The 19,343-nt window shown below is 49.4% G+C and overlaps 1 protein-coding gene across 5 annotated transcripts in view; it reads left to right on the top strand.

Moving 5' to 3' along the window:
• The window catches only part of prkcaa (protein kinase C, alpha, a), a 106,886-nt gene that overhangs the window by 57,986 nt on the left and 29,557 nt on the right, over positions 1-19,343 (top strand). For all 5 annotated transcript variants that reach the window (XM_084684786.1, XM_084684787.1, XM_084684790.1 and 2 more), the window contains exons 4-7: positions 6,232-6,343; positions 7,433-7,561; positions 17,726-17,882; positions 18,211-18,345. In XM_084684786.1, the coding sequence (XP_084540912.1) occupies positions 6,232-6,343; positions 7,433-7,561; positions 17,726-17,882; positions 18,211-18,345 (533 nt within the window). The remainder of the gene's footprint in view (positions 1-6,231; positions 6,344-7,432; positions 7,562-17,725; positions 17,883-18,210; positions 18,346-19,343) is intronic.

Raw genomic sequence — 19,343 nt, forward strand, 5'->3', positions numbered from 1 at the left:
ATAAACATGACAAATACTCGACTGAACGCGTGTCGTCCGCCCTTTGCGTTCTTGCTTTGTCCAAACCACCTCCAGGACGAGCCAGAGCCTTACCCGCAACTCCCAGACGAACGGCTCCAGTCACCAGAAGCGTTCTGCCCGGCCTTTTTCCTTCCCCGTCCGAGTTTGTGCGAAAGGCGCACAGCTCTCCGCGTCCTTTCCGTCAAGGCGGAAAACATGAACGACTCCAGGTCTGGAGGCGGAACAACACGTGTGTCCTTGGGCTGGAGCGACGGGGGCCCACTTACCTCTCTGATTGCTGCAGAGATGTCTCTTCCAAACGTCAGCTTGCGCTCTGAGATGGCATGGTTGCTCCTGTTGGGCCAATCAAGCAATCAAGCAGGGGGACGTTTGAGTGACTCATGGCCAGTCATAACAGTGTTAAACATTAATGGTGCCTGCTTCTTCCAAGGTCCTAAATGTCCTTCTGATAACAGCCGGTTTATCTATGTAACTCTGGATCTTTATTAACCTCCTCACAGCAATTCCTGGACCAAATTGCTTTCAGTTGGCTTGTTTCTCTCTCTCTCCCTCCGAAGCTTAAGTGCACTTTCATTATTAGCTACGTTACAAGTCCACGTTCAACGTGCTCTGGTCTACTCCATCTGGGTAGGTAACAGGCTAGGTTGGACCATCCTGTAGCTAGCTTCCATTGTCAGGAACAAGCAGACAGATCACTGTTGTCGGTCCTGTATGGGACTTAAGTTGAGTGTGGCCATCTTGTAATGGGTTAACTAGGATTCTGCACTTGAGGGAGGGCCTACAGATCCTTGGCTCTAATGACAACCTCATGTTGTCACCTCCCCCACATACAGCACTTATTGGTGTAAATGGACCAGATCTCACATACGCACACACACACACACACACACACACACACTCACACACTGTATGCATTATTTCCCATGCTGGGTGGCTCAGTATCTTTTATACACGTGCACGTGCTCGCACACTTCCTGACGCAGAAGCCACACACACATACACCTCAGGGAGATATGACTTTAATGTCATCAAATGTTCAAGCAGTAAAAACAAACTCTCGGTTTTTCGACCAATCAGTCAATCTGAAAGCAGTGTTTCCTCATTGTCAACCAATCGGCACAGGAATCCTCAATGATGTCGTGTTTACCCACTCATTATTACATCCTGTAATTGTGTTTGTCTTGCAAAACAAGTTCGTCAGTGACAGCAGCTGGTCTGCTCTGGGCATCCAGTTAATGACCTATTAGGGTTTAATAGGCAATCTCATGTCCTTAGAAGTGGACCACAAATCCCACAATCCATGGACCGATGAATGGACAACTTCCAGCCAAACGGTTTGTCTTGTGGCAAGATGGTGCCTTGCTTGTGTTTATGTAGCACTTAAAAAGCATGACTGCACACACATTTAAAGCCCAGCCACTAAGATAGCTACTGAAACCATTTTTGTATTTTCTTTTTTTCTTTTTTTACTTTCATAAGAAGTTTTGTCTGCAAAAGCCAATTTCTGGGAATGATTCCAAAGTGTCGCCATCTCTCCCATTGCCTCGACTCGCCAAGTTTGTTGAACTGCTCACACTGAGTCACCTCTGCGTGTGTATAGCTTGATCTGCCTTTACAGACTTGATGCTGCTCTCGTTGAAATCTAATTTGACCGGAGCTATAAAAAGGTGCATTGGAGCATCTGCACCCAAACCCGATGGCTCCTTGTCCCTTCCACTTATTCATGTCCCGTATGGAAGGAGCAAGACCAAAGAGAGGGAAAAAAACTAGAGGATAATCCTTCAGAATCAGCTGTGCGTGGGTGGGCATGAGTAACTGCAGCTGGCTCAGCCTTGCACTCACTCTCTCTCTCTCTCTCTCTCACTCTCTCTCTCTCTCTCTCTCTCTCTCTCTCTCTCTCTCTCTCTCTCTCTCTCTCTCTCTCTCTCTCTCCGTCTTGCTCTCCCATCACCCTGCTCTCCCTTCAACCAACACGGTCTCCATGAAAACCCTGCAGACAGCTAATTGGAGGCTGCTTTGTCATGTGTGACTTTCGGTGTGTGTGTGTGCGCGCATCGACAGCGCAATTAAAAAACAAACACCCAGACACAGTTCGTGGTGACTTTGTATAGCAGTCGACAAGGCTGGAACAGCAGAGGGGAGGATGAGAAGCCATGTCCACACGTGGCAGCCATGTTTATCCTGACCCCGAGGTAAAACAGACAGAGACATAAGGCATCGAGGAAGCTCGCAGTCTCTCTCAAGTAAGAACCCCCTCCACCCCCCCCCCCCCACACACACACACACCGCCTTGTCAGTCTGACAGAGTGTGCTAAGTGACAGCACTGAGCAACTGTCACCTCACCTCAACATTTGATCAACCCACCACGCAAGACACTGTCGAGGGCTCTTCAAGCTTCACCGTCGGTGCCTTGTGTGAGGGCTCTGAGTGAGGGCACGTTCCACGCTACTGTATCGGCACCCTCGGTTAGCTTCTGTCCTCTCTCTGTCTCTCTCTGTCTCTCTCTCTCTCTCTCTCAGGAATTCTTCCTTTCCAGAAGGAGGAGTGAAACCTCCCAAGGGGTAGCTTTCCAGTTTAAATAAACAAGAATGTGTTCTCTTCAAACAGACCCATGGCTGAACGGGGTTGAACGACATCATTGATGGAGGGGGGGGGGGGGTGATGGTGGTGGGGGGTGGGGTTGGGGGAGGGGTTGAATAATTAAACTCAATGCAAATCCAGAAAAAAACAGGCTGATGAGGTAGAGAGAAAGACAGGAAAAAAAACTGAGTGCGGCACAGGAAGCTACCAGAAACTTGCTGCTCTCTCCGATGTTGTACATGGGTGTATCGCACATGGAGGTCTCATGCGTGGTGCAGAGGAATGTCTAATTCAGAACATTCAGTGGCTTTGTCCCAGCCATACATAACTGCATACTGTGACATATAGAAATTGCCGCTTTCAGGTGTGTGACTCATTGCGAGCAGTAAAGCTTCCATATGGATTTTCATTGCGGTGACTCGGTGAAGTATGAAGTGTGAATGGTGGGCTTTCTGTGGTGGGAGAACTGAAGGTTAAGACTGCCAAGGCTTTTTCCCTTTAAATCCTCTTTCTCTATGTTAAACACAGCGGATGTTTGTGTGCATGACTGTAGACGTACTCATATTTCTAAAGCCAATTGAAGGATCTGATTTCTAAAGGCGTCTGTGTTCATGACCAAGCTCCAAACAGAAGACAATACTGGGCTGTGGTGTTGCTACAGCGGGGATTGGTTGGAACTCTTCAAAAGCTTCCGGTATTTTCCGTTTCAGAATTCGACTTAGTTTACAAGCCTTCTTATTTACCCAAGGTAGAGTTTGTGCCAACACTTATTTGCTTTAGACTTGTCCCACATGGCTTTCCTTTGTGTATCTTGAAGGTGGGGGGAGGGCGTTGTGTCTCACATGATTTAAGGCTGATTAAGGGTTCCTTCGTCTACGTGGAACGCCCTCTCCGAACTCTCTGAGCTCTCCGAGAGCCCTTTCCTAACCATCCGTCCTAATTCCTGATAGTTAAGGATGCCCCCTTGGCTGTGATTGGTCCGCTAACGACATCATTACCGTTGCGCCTCCTACTCTTCTGGCGGCGAATTGTTTCCAGCACCCACAGCCTACGGAGAACCATGAATGGAAGAGAGTTAGTGAGAGAGAGAGAGAGAGAGAGAGAGAGAGAGAGAGAGAGAGTTAGGGAGTTAGTGACAGACAGAATGAGTGAGTGAGTAAGAAGCATAAAATAATTGCCATAATCATATGTAATCGCTGTGTAAATGTGACGTTCCAGGCTTTGGGAGGATCATTAGCTCCTATTTTTCCATGTCAGCCTTCAACCATGTCCCCACCTCGACCACCCCCCCCCGCCTTTCATCAGGAAGAACATCCAATGCTACAGGCAATGCTACATGGATGCCTTCAGTCTTATCTGCTTGCATCTGAAAGCTCAGGTGAAAGTTCAGCCTGTACAATTCTGCTTAATCTATCCAATCTCCCATTGATCCGTCTCATCAATATACATTACAATAAGTTGTTTTAGAGTCTGGTAGGACTGTAAATCCATAGTACTTGATCTCGTAAGTGGCTTTCTTCTCTGTAGCTATAGCGTAGATTTGCGTTCATACCGAGCTCACGCAACTCATCCTTCCTCGTTCCACTTCCTGCTTTCGACGCGCCTGCAAGTAGGCATGATGCTAATTTGCCTGGTTTGACTATGCACACTGGAGCTGGAACAAGGATCTTGATGGCCCAATGGCCTAGTCTTTAAAAAGCCTGTGCACGAGCAAGAGATGCAAATACCGCGAGCCGGATAGAACAGGATCGCACCAACCAAACAGAAGAGAGAGTCTTTCTCCCCAGCCTATTGATCTACTGTACTTCGAGTGCTTGAATAGCAGCAGAATTCGACCTCGTGCCCTTCGACCGGCAAGACTATGGCCTCCTTGTCTGGAGAAAAAATCTCCTCCTTTAAAGTTCCAAACGCAGGAATCCCAAGAGTTTCACGGATGCCCAGCAAAGAGGCATTGGAGCACACACACACACACACACACACTTACACACACAAGTTCAAACACACACACACACACGCACTTCGGTTTAGCCAGACAATGAAGCAGCAGACATGCTCGGAAGCGGGGCTCTTACTTGGACACCGCAGGCACCGTGGCACTATGAAAGGTCCTGCTGACCCAGGGCAGGGATTAACGGCCTGGAGGACCCGCCCAGGTGTTGGCTGGCCTGGGTGGACTCCTAATCTGCTGCACCAGTCCAGACAGACTCCTCTCTGATAAGCGAGAGAGAGAGAGAGAGAGAGGGGGAGAGGGAGAGAGGGAGAGGGAGAGGAGAGAGAGAGAGAGAGAGAGAGAGAGAGAGAGAGAGAGAGAGAGAGAGAGAGAGAGAGAGGGGGATAGAGACAGCAGTGGATGAGGGAGGGATAGAACACAACATAACAGAGCGACGTAGTACGACGGGGCTGTTCTTGCCGAGTTGAGTGGAGACGGCGGTATTGACACGTCGACACGTCGACGCGACTGCTCTCCCCTTCGCTCGCGATGATACACCCTCTCCTCTCTGCCCGGCAACCGACGGCTCCCTTGCCTGCTGTCCATGAAAGCGCTAATGGGTCGCATTAGGCTTTTCCATTAAAGCGTAATGCTTTTCATGTATAATGGATCACTTTCATTTAAAATGCACCAGTTGCTTTATGCCATGAGGACGTGCGCGTGTGTTCGCCGGGTATCGATCCATGGAGTTGCATGGTCGACTTGGCTTTCACACATGCACGCACGTGCAGAACAAACTCACATGTCAACACACACACACACACACACACAATCTGATCACTGACCAGCACATGCAACCCAATACTCATTAGTGTCTTAAGAAGCCTGCATGTGAGGCCATTCCACCTATGCACCATCTGTTGAATTCAGTGGTGTTTCATAGGAAAAGGAAGTCATAGATTTTACCCTCAAACTGAACAGTGGTTAATGCTAGTCAGTATCCATACCTGCTTGTCATCCAGAGGAGATCAAATAAACTCAGCCTGTTTTCTCAGCCTGTAAAAACCTATTGTTCTCCCAGACAATACCCGAACATTGGGACAAATTTGCACATTAGTGTTTGAACAATTGCGGTCAAAAGTCTAAACGTTTATACATTCTCTGCCTGTGAGTGTGTTTGCTAGTATTAGTTGTTTTTTTTTGTGTGTGACTGACAATCAAAGTATAGTGATTGTTCTGGACGGTGTATCTGAAGTGCTCTGATTGGACGATCACTCAAACTCTTAATCATGGCCGTTGGTTCCTACAGGGAGAGGTCAGAAGTCGGCTGCAATCATCACAGAATTACTCAAGGGATGTTTTGTGGGGGCTTTTGATCACAAAAAAAGGGTTGCTATGTTAATTGTGGTCGGTGTTCTGTGCTATGTGGCCGTAGTCCTTCCACCAAACAGAGGTGGAGTGAAGTGACCAGGTCATCTCTAATGGGAGTCAGGTGGCTGAGCGGTTAGGGAATCGGCCTTGTAATCTGAAGGTTTCCAGTTCGATTCCCGGCTGTGCAAAATGACGTTGTGTCCTTGGGCAAGGCACTTTACCCCACTTGCCTCGGGGGGAATGTCCCTGTGCTTACTGTAAGTCGCTCTAGATAAGAGCGTCTGCTAAATGACTAAATGAAATGTAATATGTCTGTTGTCTCCTGCAGGACCCCCGAGCCAAGCACAAGTTCAAGATCCACACCTATGGCAGCCCCACCTTCTGCGACCACTGTGGCTCCCTGCTCTACGGCCTCATCCACCAGGGGATGAAGTGTGACAGTGAGTATCACCCCGCCGACTTGACCGCCCGCCTCCACCCTCTCCCCCCCGCCCCTCTTCCCTCTCGCCCCCATCCCAACATCTTCACCTCTCCTCTGTCTCCAGTCGTCTTTCCACCCCTCAGGCTTCCCTTACCCCCTTCCCTCTCCACCCCTCTCCCCCACCTCCCCCACCTCCTCCCCCTCCATCCCCCTCACCCCCTCGCCCCGACCTCCACTGGGCACTCTCCATGACGTCACTTCATCCACGTCCGTCTGTGACACCAGATTGCCGCCGTCTCTCCTTATTAAAATAAAACAACTTCATTATTTAAAAAAAAAATGCATTTCCTCCTCCGGCTTCCATCTTTTTCTTCTTTTTTTTTAGTTTTACTCCAGACCCACCTCTCTTCCCAGGATCCATATTTCACACATACAGTGCTGGTGCTGTTGAAATATGCATTCACAAAGCTAGCTAGCGGCCAGGCTATTTTTATGAGACACATTCACATAAGCATCCCCCTCGGTGTGCTGCAGCCCAGCATTCCAGATGAACAAGATGACATTAATGAAGTATTAAATAAACTGTCCCTCTCTCCGCCATGTCTGGCATTTTAATCCTAATTATGACTCTGGGGTATACGTAAATAGAGATATTATGCTATGGACAGGAAATTGATTTGGCAGACGCTCCCTGCTCTCATGGCATGTCATTAGATTAAATTGTGTGTTTTTAATTGCCGGGGGCTTTATGCTAGGTGTTTTATTTCGAGGGATTGGAAGTGTAGGCTAGGCATCTGTTTGTTTTAGTTTGGGGAGCCGTGCACGGTACACAGATTATGTTTTCTAGGAATTGAAAGCACTGTGTGTCTTCTCAAAACTCATCCGGGTTGTTTTTGTGACAACATCAAGGAACAGTCCCACAGGTACAACAAGTTCCTAAACCAATGCTTTTATCGTTAACAAGTCTATGCTTTCTCTTTCTCTCCCTCCTCTATTCTCTCTCACTCTGTTTCCGTCTCCCTCTCCCCCTCTCTCCCTCTCTCTTTCCCTCTCTCTCTCTCTCCCTCCCCCCTTCTCTCTCTCTCTCTCTCCCCTATCCTGTGTGCAGCCTGCGACATGAACGTCCACAACCAGTGTGTGATGATGGTGCCCAGCCTGTGTGGAACGGACCACACCGAGAGGAGGGGACGCCTCTACCTCAAGTGTGAGGTCACCGGGGAGAAGCTTCAGGTCACAGGTAGGCCCCCGGACCCAACCATCTGTCAGCCCCCACCCCCCACCCCTTCTCTTTGACTCACAACTCCCAGTCGGCTCTCCCATGCCCATCTCCATCCCACATCCCTCCCAGTGTTATGAATGAGTCATTTCCATTGGGAATCGTATGAATCTTCCTAGTTGTGAACAGTGGAAGCGGCCCGGGCCTGATTTTGACCCCCCGCGTCCGTGAGCTCACGATTGCATACGTGATTCAAAGTCGCGGCTGGTTTTGAGGAATCAGGTGGATTCGGTCCTAAGCCATAGGAGGGGCCATTAGAATCGTCCTAACTTTCCCCCCTATACGGCGCCCCTGATACTGATACATGTTATCTGTTATTGTTCCCTCTGGACCCTGGACATAAGCGCTTCTTGTCAGGGGGTTTATGGTCAAATCTATTCTTTGTGGTGGTGGGGGGGGGGGGGGGACACTCTTTCCTCATTTTCAAAGGGGAAAGTCAAATGGTTTCCAGAGCTAGAAACAACAATCATTGGTACTTCAGCAGTCCGCCGTCTTTACAGCCCCAGGGACCATTCTTGGACGCCAACGGCACCCCGTCACACACAATGTGGATATTGCACTTGTTCTCAGTCCGACACAAGTTTGAACCTAAATCGACCTAAATCAACGTTACCGCCTTCGAGTCTCCTTCTTCTGGTTTGTCGAAGAGTGCAACACGTTAAGACACAGGGTGTTGAGGCAGCCCCCCCGCCCTCACACACACACACACACACACACACCCTCTCACTCATACCAACCAAGAGGGTCAATGCGGCTGGATAAACAGATCGATAGTGTGTCTCACAGTATCAGGCCAGCCTATTCATCAAGCAGAGCCATGCAGAGTCACAGCCCAGCCCTGGGGAACCCTGCCGGGACGCAGGGTGGGACCGGGTTCAGACCAGAGCGGAGGGGCCCCTTGTCTAACTTCAGGTTTTTTCCGGCTTCAGCTTGTTCCACGTTTTTTAACTCGGTACTAAAAGATGGTCAGTTTGAGCTTCACCAAGTCTGTTTTGGAGAATGACTCTATTGACTCTTCAGCCATAATCATGTTTAAGTATTTACCAGTTGTGTATATTGTCCTACAGACATTATGTAAAGCCTTTCTAACCTCACTTAAAACAAAAGTTTGTGTCTTTTCTTCAGTCAAATACCTGTTTGTACTGCGCGGTTGAACTCAGTAGCAACCCAATTGCTGAGCAATTACATTACAAGTGTAGCATGCAGTGTAGCTAGTCTCTAATAACAGAGAATCCTTTAGAACAATGAGCTGGGATGAAGTAGGCAGCAGGTGCACACTATCATTCAATTAGCCAGTTGAACCGGCATCACCACAGTCCCATTGTGGTCGCTCACCGCCGAATGATCAGATTATCACCTAGGAGATGTGTGGAGGGAGGAGAGGGGGCTGGGATTATCAGATCAACCCGGACAGGCGTCGCCAGGCCCACACAGACCAGAGCGTGAACTGACACCTGTGACCGTAGCTTTGCATTCAGAACAGAGGACCGAGTGTCAACTCAAACGTTGACGATGAGCTCAGATGGGGGTCTGTTAGCTCATGTCGGGGTGTGCCGTTTTCCTCCCTTGTGTGTCTTGAGCAAGGCATTGGTTTCGTGCTCTAAATCGGCGGTGCTGTCGGTTATCCTACTGAAGGAACACCAAGCTGCTGTTTCTTCAATCCCTGATTCCTCAGGTCTTCAACCCCACGGTGCCTGTTCCCCTTTGGGGAGCTGCCAGCTCACAAATCTGCCCTGTCACTCATCCCAAATGTAACGTTCACATTCCCTCCTCCAGGTCAGTCCAGGTCAGAATATTCTATTCTCCTCAATGGTCATGAACAACGAACAATCACTTGGCCAGCAACCAATTGGCATGACTGGTATGTTTATTATGAGGTTGGGAGCCCTATGGGTCAGTGCCGTGTGAAATTAAGAATGATTCAAATCCTGGAGGGGTTGGAAGGAACCGGGACAGGAAGAAGTAAGCTGTTTGAACCACAGGAATTCACTAGAGCCGTGGAGGGAAGCAAATCACATTTATTTCTGGGATCCTCGCTTTTTTCCGTGTTGACCCTCCAGTATTAATTTCAAGGCTCTTCTCCTTCAAGCAGAATGCTGGTGTCTGGCTGAAAGCACCAATTTTAATATCCCTATCGTGTCCCCTTTCCCACACACCCCCCCGCATGCAATCTCTCCCCCAAAAGCACAATTTCAGGTGAAAATGATGTTTTCCATTCCCAGTGCCGCGGTTTCAGTTCTCATTTAGCAGCAGAGTCACAGGTGTTTGTCCCCTCCGACTCAGTGACCGAGACGAGCCACGCTCTGATTGGACAGCCTGGTTGGAAACACCGGGACAGCCCTTCCAAACAGGAAGTGCGTGACGCAGGCCTCTCGTCTCGGTGTTTACTGATGTCTCCACTGAGGGCTGCTGCCCAGGAGAGAAGAACACTCTGGAACACGTGTTGTCGTCGTGGTTCCGAGAACACCTATCGAGGCGTTTCAGAAGTGCTAATATTTACATTGGTTCATTTAGCGCACGCTTTTATGCGGTGTGGCGTGTACAAATAGTGCGGGTGAAGTGCAAATCAACCGAGTGCAGATTGTTCCTACGAAATTTGGAATAAAAGCATCCGGTAAATGAATTGATGCGTTGAGGATTATAATGCATGCATTACATGCATGGCACGGTCACTACGGTAACGGGTTCACCTTTGTCTGTCTTACTACATTCCTTTCTCTGCCTCGCCCTTGGATCTTTCCATCCACCCACCCATCTCAGTGTGTCTGGGGGTGGGGGGGGAGGGGGCTGTGTCCACTTTCAACACAGGTCAGAGCTGCACACCTAAGATATACCGGCCTCCCTTATCTTGCACCTGTATGTAATGTCATTTTACGTTTATCGGACCGCGGAACATCTGAACACACAGAGATAGGGGCTGCTGAGAAGGTCTAGCTGTAGAGCTTGGCTTCCAGGCCGGAATTTGGCATTTCACAGAAGCCGAATACCAGTAATATGGGGTCAAAGGAGCTCTGGAAACGGTTATTCGAAACAAAACAAATGTGCTTAGTTGTCCTCTGCTGCTCATCCCCTCTTCTTGTCCTTCCTCCTCTCTTTCTTTTTTCCCCAAACTCTCCCTCCTTCTCTACGGAGTGTTTTGTCTTATCAGGCGGATGAGAGTCTGGACGGCAAACAGACCTGGCACACACCAAATCGCACACACACATGCACACACACACATACATAAACTAACACACACACATACATAAACTAACACACACACACACACACATGCACTAACACACACACACACATGCACTAACACACACATGCACTAACACACGCACACACACACATGCACTAACACACACACATGCACACACGCACAGGGCCACAGCTGGGCGCTGCCACCTCTCCCTGGTGATTCACAGGGGGCCGCCACAACGGTGACGTCACCTGTCACTAGGATGACCCCGCATCTAACAGGAAGTGACAGCTCTCGCACAGGAAGCAGGGCACCCCTGCTTGACTCTGGTGTGATGCCGAGAGAGAGAGAGCGAGAGAGAGAGAGATGGGGAGAGAGAGAGAGAGACAGAGATGGGGAGAGAGAGAGAGAGAGAGAGAGAGAGAGAGAGAGAGAGAGAGAGAGAGAGAGAGAAAGAGATGGGGAGAGAGAGAGAGATGGGGAGAGAGATGGTAAGAGAGAGAGAGAGAGAGAGATAGAGAGAGCAGATAGGCCAAGAGCGAGGATAATGTCATGCAGAGAAAGAGAGAGAGAGACAGAAGGACGGAGAGAAACAAACCACACACACACAAACAGCGCTCGAGAGAACGGGGGAACAGAACGGAGATGAGACGCACACACACCGACACACACACAGCGAGGGATTGACAGACAGATGAGGAGGAGATCAAGTCGTGCAGAGGGGAAGAGTGAGAGAGAGGTGGAATGGAAAAAAAGCACCCAAACAGAAAGAGGGGTGGAGAGAGAGATGCCATGGCTGACATACTTGCAGAAAGGCCACTGCAGAAGAAGGGGGTGCTTGTGGCTCGGGCAGGAATGGTGCTAAGGGGGAAGCTGTGTGGACTGAACAAGTGTTGTGTATCTACCCTGGCAAGGCGACTGACCTCTCGATCATTCCCTCCTCTTCCTCCTCCTCCTCCTCTTCTCACAGAGCCCCATTGTCTCTCTCTTTCTCTCTCGCCCGCTCTCTGTCTCTCCATCTTTCCTACTCTTATCTCTCTGTTTGTCCTCCCTTTCTTTCTCTCTCCCTCTCTCCCTTCCTCTCTCTCCCTCTGTGTCTGTCTGTGGTTCTCTTGTAGTCGTAAACATTGTTCTGTGTTGTTTGTCATTTGTCCATTGAGTCTTGTGTAAGGAAGGACATTCTGGTCTGCTGCTGTTTACTGCTGAATAGTTAACAGGGCAGCTGAGGAGAGAAGGACACACAGACACGGAAAAGACCCACACACAATCACTCACCGTGGTTACATGGATTCGAATTACTGGCTTATTTGGACTGAAATAGAATTATCCCTTTCGTGTAAACACCTTTGTTTGAATAATTGCGGTCCGACTACGATCCCATCGACACCCTGAGAAAACTCGGTCCGAGTCGGTTGATAATTCGGACATCGCATGCTTGTAAACGGTGAATTGGGCAATGAACTGGACTCTGCGTCTGCGCATGCTTGAGATCCCGCCGCCCTCCCTCCCAGGTCGTGACCTGGAAGTCAAAAGAGACAATAAGTTGTTGCTGCTGGGAGCCAGCCCGGCAGAAACAAACAACGCGAGCCAATAGCGCCAATAGCGCCGTTTGCATCCGCAGTACTCCTATTGTCATTATGCACAAAATGTAGAGGGACGTAGCTTCACCTTGCTTTTCGTTTGCTGTCTTTCTCGAAATGTTGATGTTGTCTCTTCACCGAGTGGTGAAGAGTTCAAGCGGAAAGGGCTGTATCACCACTAGTTGTAATGAAAACAGCGCCACGTATCGTACTGGGATGTGACATGCTTTCGGCCAATGATTGGTTTATCCACTGCCATACACATTAGGACAATAGCAGTTGCCACAAAAAATGGCATTGTCTGAATAAACCTAGATTCAAATTGATACCATCATGGAAACGTAGTGACAGGTACATTCGCACAAACACAAACACACACGCACACAAGCACACTCACACTATCACAAGCGCACACACACAAACACCCTCACACTATCACAAACACACTATCACGCAGCTGCACACTCCTTCCTTGCCACCCTCTAACCAGTCTTTTCTACGTTGCTGTCTCAACAGTCCGACGTGTGTGTGTGTGTGTTCCTCTGTCTGTGGAACCTACCAATGTGTTCTAGTTGGTGTGTATGTACGCATGTGTTGTTCCATGCACCAGTTTCTGTGTAATTATGGGCTGTTAGCCCTATGAGAGCGTCAGAGAGACTGTGGTATAATTACCCTGCCTTTGTGTTCCCCTCTGACTCACACAGAAAAACCCCAACATAACAGAGACGCTCTCTTCCTCCATTTATCACCCTCCTTTCCTCCTGTCTCTCACCTTTGTATCCAATTCCTTTTCCCTGGCTTTTTTTGTCTGCGTTTTTGTTCAGGTGCATCTACCCTTTTGATCGTTTGAGCTTTTTTTTGTGTTTCTTTTTTCTCTCAGTTATTTTCACCCTAGTCCATCTGGGTTGATGCCAGCTTAAACCGACCATAGGCTCTTTACTTTTTGGGGGAAGCAAAGATAAATGATAAACATTGCTAGCATTCCTGTACCCCTCTCTGCTTGAGGTACCCAACAAAATGTGTGAGTCAATTTTGTCGCTGAACGGTTAACCTGGAAAAGGCCTGCAGTCCTTGCCGCCTGTCGTTCCTTTTCAAACATTAATGAACATCTCCGTCTCGTTAATGACCTTAGCAGGCCACCGTACGTATTGAACGAGCGATGCCAGCCGGCTCTGATTGAAATAAAAACCGTGATTGATTTCTTTTTTCTTCCGTCCCGTGAATTGGTTTTGAGTATGTGAAGAGGCTTTGATTATTTTTTCAGAGGTTTTGGCGCCCGTGGAATTGCGCCGATAAGCAAATGAGAGACTCTGCGTGGCGGGGTAATTACCACGGCTGTGCAGATGACAATGGTGATGATGAGGGTGATGATGATGATGATGATGATGATGATGATGATGATGATGATGATGATGATGGCAGCACTGACAATAGGCCTGATGATGCAAGCTCGTTAACGCTGCTGGAGCAGCGACGAGGCTCCACCCCACACCGTGGAGGCGTCTCCACGGCCACAGGTGTGACCTCGACTCAAAGGACAGCTCGGCCTAAATGGCCGCCCTTGTTCTTTCACTGCGTTCAACCCTCCTCGAGCCTCTTAGCGTCGTAGACTCACGGAGTGCTGGAGAGCCTAAAAAGCTCTCTTCACCCGCGCCGCAGTGTCTGGATCGCGACGGAACCTTCCTTTTCCCGAGCCGGCTTAGAGAAGGTGTTTTCAGGTGTTCCCTCTGGGGCGGAGGAGCTGAATCACAGGGAGAGCTCCAGAGAGGAAGAGGTTCACGCTGCGGTATGTTTACCCAAGGTGGGGGAGGACTCGCACAGGCCTTCTGTGCCTGGAAGGGAGGGTGGCATTGTTTCACACTGGGAAGAGGGAAGCTTTGTCTTCTGTGTGTGTGTGTGTGTGTGTGTGTCACACTACCTGCTCGCACCTCCAAAACGTCTCCCAGACACACACACAAACACAGACACACCCACAGCAACTTCTCCAGACGCAGAGGTTGAGCCTCCCTGAGGGGGGGGGGGGCGGGGGGGGCGGGGGCAGGGGGGGGCAAGGGGGGGCGGGTTTAGGGGGGATCCCTGACAGGGAGCAGCAGTGGTGTGTGGGTCTCCTGCCAGCTCTCCAGCAGCTAGGTCATTGGTATTCACTGCCCGTCTCTGGCTGCCTCACCACTGAGCATGCCCCGGCTATCCCACAGGCCCCTCAGCCCCGGCATTAACTCCCAGGGACCTGTGGGCCTGCCTGTCTGTCTGTCTGTCTGTGTGCTTGGCCATCTCTCTCTCTCTCTCTCTCTCTCTCTCTCTCTCTCTCTCTCTCTCTCTCTCTCTCTCTCTCTCTCTCTCTCTCTCTCTCTCTCTCTCTCTCTCTCTCTCTCTCTCTCTCTCTCTCTCTCTCTCTCTCTCTCTCTCTCTCTGTCACACACACACAGAGTTCCTCCTCTCTCTTTCTCTCTCTCTCTATTTCCCCATACTGTGGTGAATTCGCACCCACCAGTGCGGATTCACACCCTTATGCAAGTAAACCGTAACCACTCGCACACATACGTGAGTACAAAAATCCACACACACACACGCACACTCACACAAACAACAATCGGCAAGCTCAAAGTCTCATGTACGAACTGTTATCCTAACAGACACACCCTTTCCTTCAACTCAAGCTAACAGGCCCCACTCCATGTTTGTTTATAGTGACACACAAATGCACACACGCATACCCTCCACCCATCTCCTCAAATAGGAATCTTCAGAATCTAGCGTACTCTGTTTGTCTTCAAGCCTTTAAACAGCTCTATCTTTCTTCTCCTTACCACACCTCTATACCCCCCCCCCCCCCCCCCCCCCCCCCGCAGGCCTGGACTGGGACTGAAAAACAGCCCGGGACTTTGAACCGGCCCACGACCGTGTAGTATTATTATATATGTATATATATATATTTTTTGCATTATGCCGCGGCCGTTTGACTGTCCGACCCTGACACCCCCCCCCCCCCACACACACACACACACCCAGAACATAATTTGTGTCGTGTACAAACCACATCGCATCTCCTGTGACCAAAGAAGGCCCTCCGCCGTTGGAAGCCTCTTCACAGCGGTCCAATTCAACGATCCCCGTCTGATTCAATGGCCGTCTGTCTTCCTCCTTATAAAGGCTTCCTCTCCGACAAGGTCACGAGCATTCATCGCTCAGTAGCCGAGGTTGCCTTTTTTTTAAGCCAGCGCCACCCCTCGAGGCTCTCGTATCCAGGCAACGGTGCCGTTAAGGCCCCCCTCGCACCGCCAATGTCCTGGCGTGTCGTGTAGAGAATGAGCTCTCTGTCTCTGGATACAAACAAACAAGCACGCACAAATACGCACTCACGACACGCACTCCGGGAGGTATCGCCACTTGAGAATTTATTCATAGGGGATATTGACTGCGTGAATGTAATTGTACTGAGATTTGATGTCCGCAAAGCTTCGGAGCATGCTTCAGTTTAGTACTGTCTACAGATGCGCGAGGTGCCTCGTTGACTTCTTGGATGTACATTATAGAAGCTGAACATGAGGGTGCTCAACAGAGATGGTCAGGTGGAAGTCTTCCGTTCCACTGAAATGACTGAGCAGCTCCAACAGAGAGTGATGGTGTGAGAGCCTTGGGCGCCTCATACTGGCGACTGCTGGGAATGCAGCTAAATGCTCCAATCGGATCGAATGTTTAATTCTGTAGAGAATGTTTAGTTTCCGAGACTTTTAGGAGCGTTGTGTGACATGGTCACTTTGCTTTTTGCGCGATGACTCATTTGTACCTCATACAACAGGCAGACACGCAACCTCATTCCCACACTCTTGAGACAGGGCAATATTATTCTTGCACTCCCCCATTAAAGGTTTTTCAAAGGTCAGTTGGATACTAGCGCTTTGCATGCGTGATTTTCGAAAGGAATTTTAAATATTCAAAGCATAACCTTTCCCTGTGACAGTTAAAAGAAGGGTTCCTTGAAGAAAGTGTGTGTTGTAAAGTGCAAGTTCACCTCAAACCTTCCGGCATTTTCACCAAAGACTAAACTGAACCATAATACAATAGTTACCATGCACCTAAGGAGGCTGGAGAAATGATATGTTTTGTCTGTGAAATGATAAACCTGTCTAGATATATGCAATGCACAGATTATCTGGATTTATTCTCCCTTTATCTGTTTATGGGTCATGCATTGTAGGTATTTTGGCTGTACAAAGACACTCAAACTGAGAACCTCCAAGAGAAATGGGGTTTTCAGAGCGTGCGAGTTGACATTACAGCAACATTTGTCTCTCTATCTCTCATTTCCTCACATTCTCTGTCTGCCTCCCTTTTTCCCTCTCTTCCTCTTTCTTTTCATCTCTCTCTCTCTCTCTTTTCACGACAGCATTCTCCATCACTCCCCACCCTAACTGAATTACCCACCAAACCCTCATCCGCAGGTGCAGACAACTAGGACCACATACAAGCAAGTTAAAAGCTTCTTTGCACATGGATTATTGAGTTGTCCCCCGCATTAGTCTGTTAGTGTACATAATGTCCTAGTGATGTATTGTCTATTAAATGTGCTGCAAGTCTTGTGTATAACGTATTTGTTGCCCATAGTCTGGTTTTAGAAACCTGTTCATTAGTTATGTTTCAAGTTCGTCTTACAGCTCCAAACCTTGATGTCTATAAATATAAAATGGTCGTTTTAGCCCTGTAGTCAATGAATACATTCCTATCGATTCCCCATTATTGTGAACTTTACCCCGCATGTAAGCAAAGAAAGATGTCAAAGAAACACTCATGTACTGTCCCACTATAGAAGCCTGTAGGATTAACTTCCAGGTCAGAGGTCCCCTGGAGCATTGTCACCCCAGCGCCTCATTTTCAGACGTAGTCAGTGTTTGATTGACAGGGTCGAACCAAAAGGGTCTAACCCAGGGGTTTAGGGAGGGCCTGTCTGGCAAGTCAGTTGCCGTGCGTGTGTATGTGTGTGTGTGTGTGTGTGAGAAAGTGTGTGTGAGAAAGTGTGTGTTCTCTGGCAGGGTTCCATGTGTCTTAGAGCCCAGAGTGCTAATGGAGTGCTAATGTCCCCTGTGTCTCTCCTCCGTTTACTAAGCAGAGCTAAATAGAGAGACAAGTGGAAAGGTGCTACTGCGGAAGAGCAGACGCTGTTTGTCTTCTTTAGCACGTTTTTTTATGTCACATCTTGAAGAGGATGTACGGACGGCAACATTTGCGCCCACGTGCCTTGTAACAGAAGTGTTTTCTCTAACAAACTCGTGAAAAAAAGCAGTTGTCTTTAGCAAAAAAAAAAAAAAAAAAGATCAGTTGGGTTAAAAAAAGCAATGCACTAATGTCTGTCTGTTGGTATAGTGGGCGAAGGGCGAAACATGATCCCCATGGACCCCAACGGACTGTCCGACCCTTACGTCAAGCTGAAGCTCATTCCCGACCCCAAGAACGAAACCAAGCAGAAGACCAAGACCATCCGCTCCTCGCTCAATCCCACCTGGAACGAGACGTTCACTTTGTGAGTACATATATGGTGTCCCCCAAGGGCCCCTTCTAGGTCCCTTTAGGAGTTTTTTTGTTGTTGTTTTTTTTTTGCATGACGGGAAACGTAATCCCCATTCTTTATCCCTGAAAACACCCCCTCCCTCCATCCCCCCCTTTGAACTCTTTGGTTACTCCTTTGCATTCTGGGTAATGTTGTTCTGGAGGTTGAACCCGTGTGCGTACGTGTCTTTGTTGTTCTCCAGCGAGCTGAGGGGCCACGGATAAAGCCAGCAGGCTACTTTGCATTCTGGGTAATGTAGTTCTGGAGGTTGAACCTCCTTTGTGTCTTTGTTTTTCTCCAGCAAGCTGAGGGCCACGGATAAAGACCGCAGGCTGTCGGTGGAGGTGTGGGACTGGGACCGCACCACCAGGAACGACTTCATGGGCTCCTTGTCTTTCGGGGTGTCCGAGCTCATCAAGTCTCCCGTGTGTGGCTGGTAAGGACGACAATCATCAGCTGCTTTACACCTGTAGCTCCGTTACGCCCCGGGTTCCCTGGCTCGGGAATACGGGGTGCTGTAACCCCCTCCGCAAGTATGAAGTATAGCATTTGACAAAAATGAACGTGTCTGTGTCTTTAAGAACACAGTCGGGGGCCAAAATGCTACGCTGACTTTTTATATTTAGTCTGCGTGCGTTTGACCTCGGCCTCCCTCACCGAGTCTCTCAGATCTTTAGTGTCTTGTAAGTACCTCAGTCTGGCACGGCGATCGTTAATCAGAACAAACAGCCCTGTGTCTGCCCAGGACCGCGTCCCATAAGGTGCCATCTAATGCCCCGTGGTGATAAATCGTGATGTGTTTCATGCCCAGTGCCAGGGGTAGGGCCTGGCATGCGGACTGGAGCCAGGAGGACTACTGCTTTGTAATGAACTGTGTCTGGGCCAAGAGGATATAAATCAGTCCGGGAGAAAGAGATGGAGGGAGGGTGAAGTCAATCCAAACCGATAGCCTCATCAGAGGAGAGACTGTTTAAAAGGCTTTCTGTTCCAACCTAGGAATTAGGAGAGCCGGTAGCTGTTAGCGACTAATGTTGATGTGTTTTGGAAAGCACAGAACGCTCCTACTTAGAATGCTCTCTCCCCATACAGACACACAGTGCTCTGTGTTGACCAGGGGCGTAGCCACACTAGGCCCGAGGGGGATTTCTGATTACCTTCAATAACACAGTTTGGAATTGAGGGGCTACGCCCCTGATGCTGACTTTAACCCCCCCCCCCCTCTCCCTCCCTCTCCATCCCCCCTCTCCCTCCCTCTCTCCCTCTCCCTCTCCCCCCCTCTCCCTCCCTCTCCCCCCTCTCCCTCCCTCTCCTTCCCTCTCCCTCCCCCCCTCTCCCTCCCTCTCCCTCTCCCTCCCTTCCTCCGTCCCTCCCTCTCCCCCCTCCCCCCCTCTCCCCCCTCTCCCTCCCTCTCCCTCCGTCCCTCTCCCTCCCTCT

Source organism: Hypomesus nipponensis, chromosome 21, assembly GCF_054491055.1.
Source record: "Hypomesus nipponensis isolate SF chromosome 21, ASM5449105v1, whole genome shotgun sequence".
Taxonomy (NCBI): Eukaryota; Metazoa; Chordata; class Actinopteri; order Osmeriformes; family Osmeridae; genus Hypomesus; species Hypomesus nipponensis.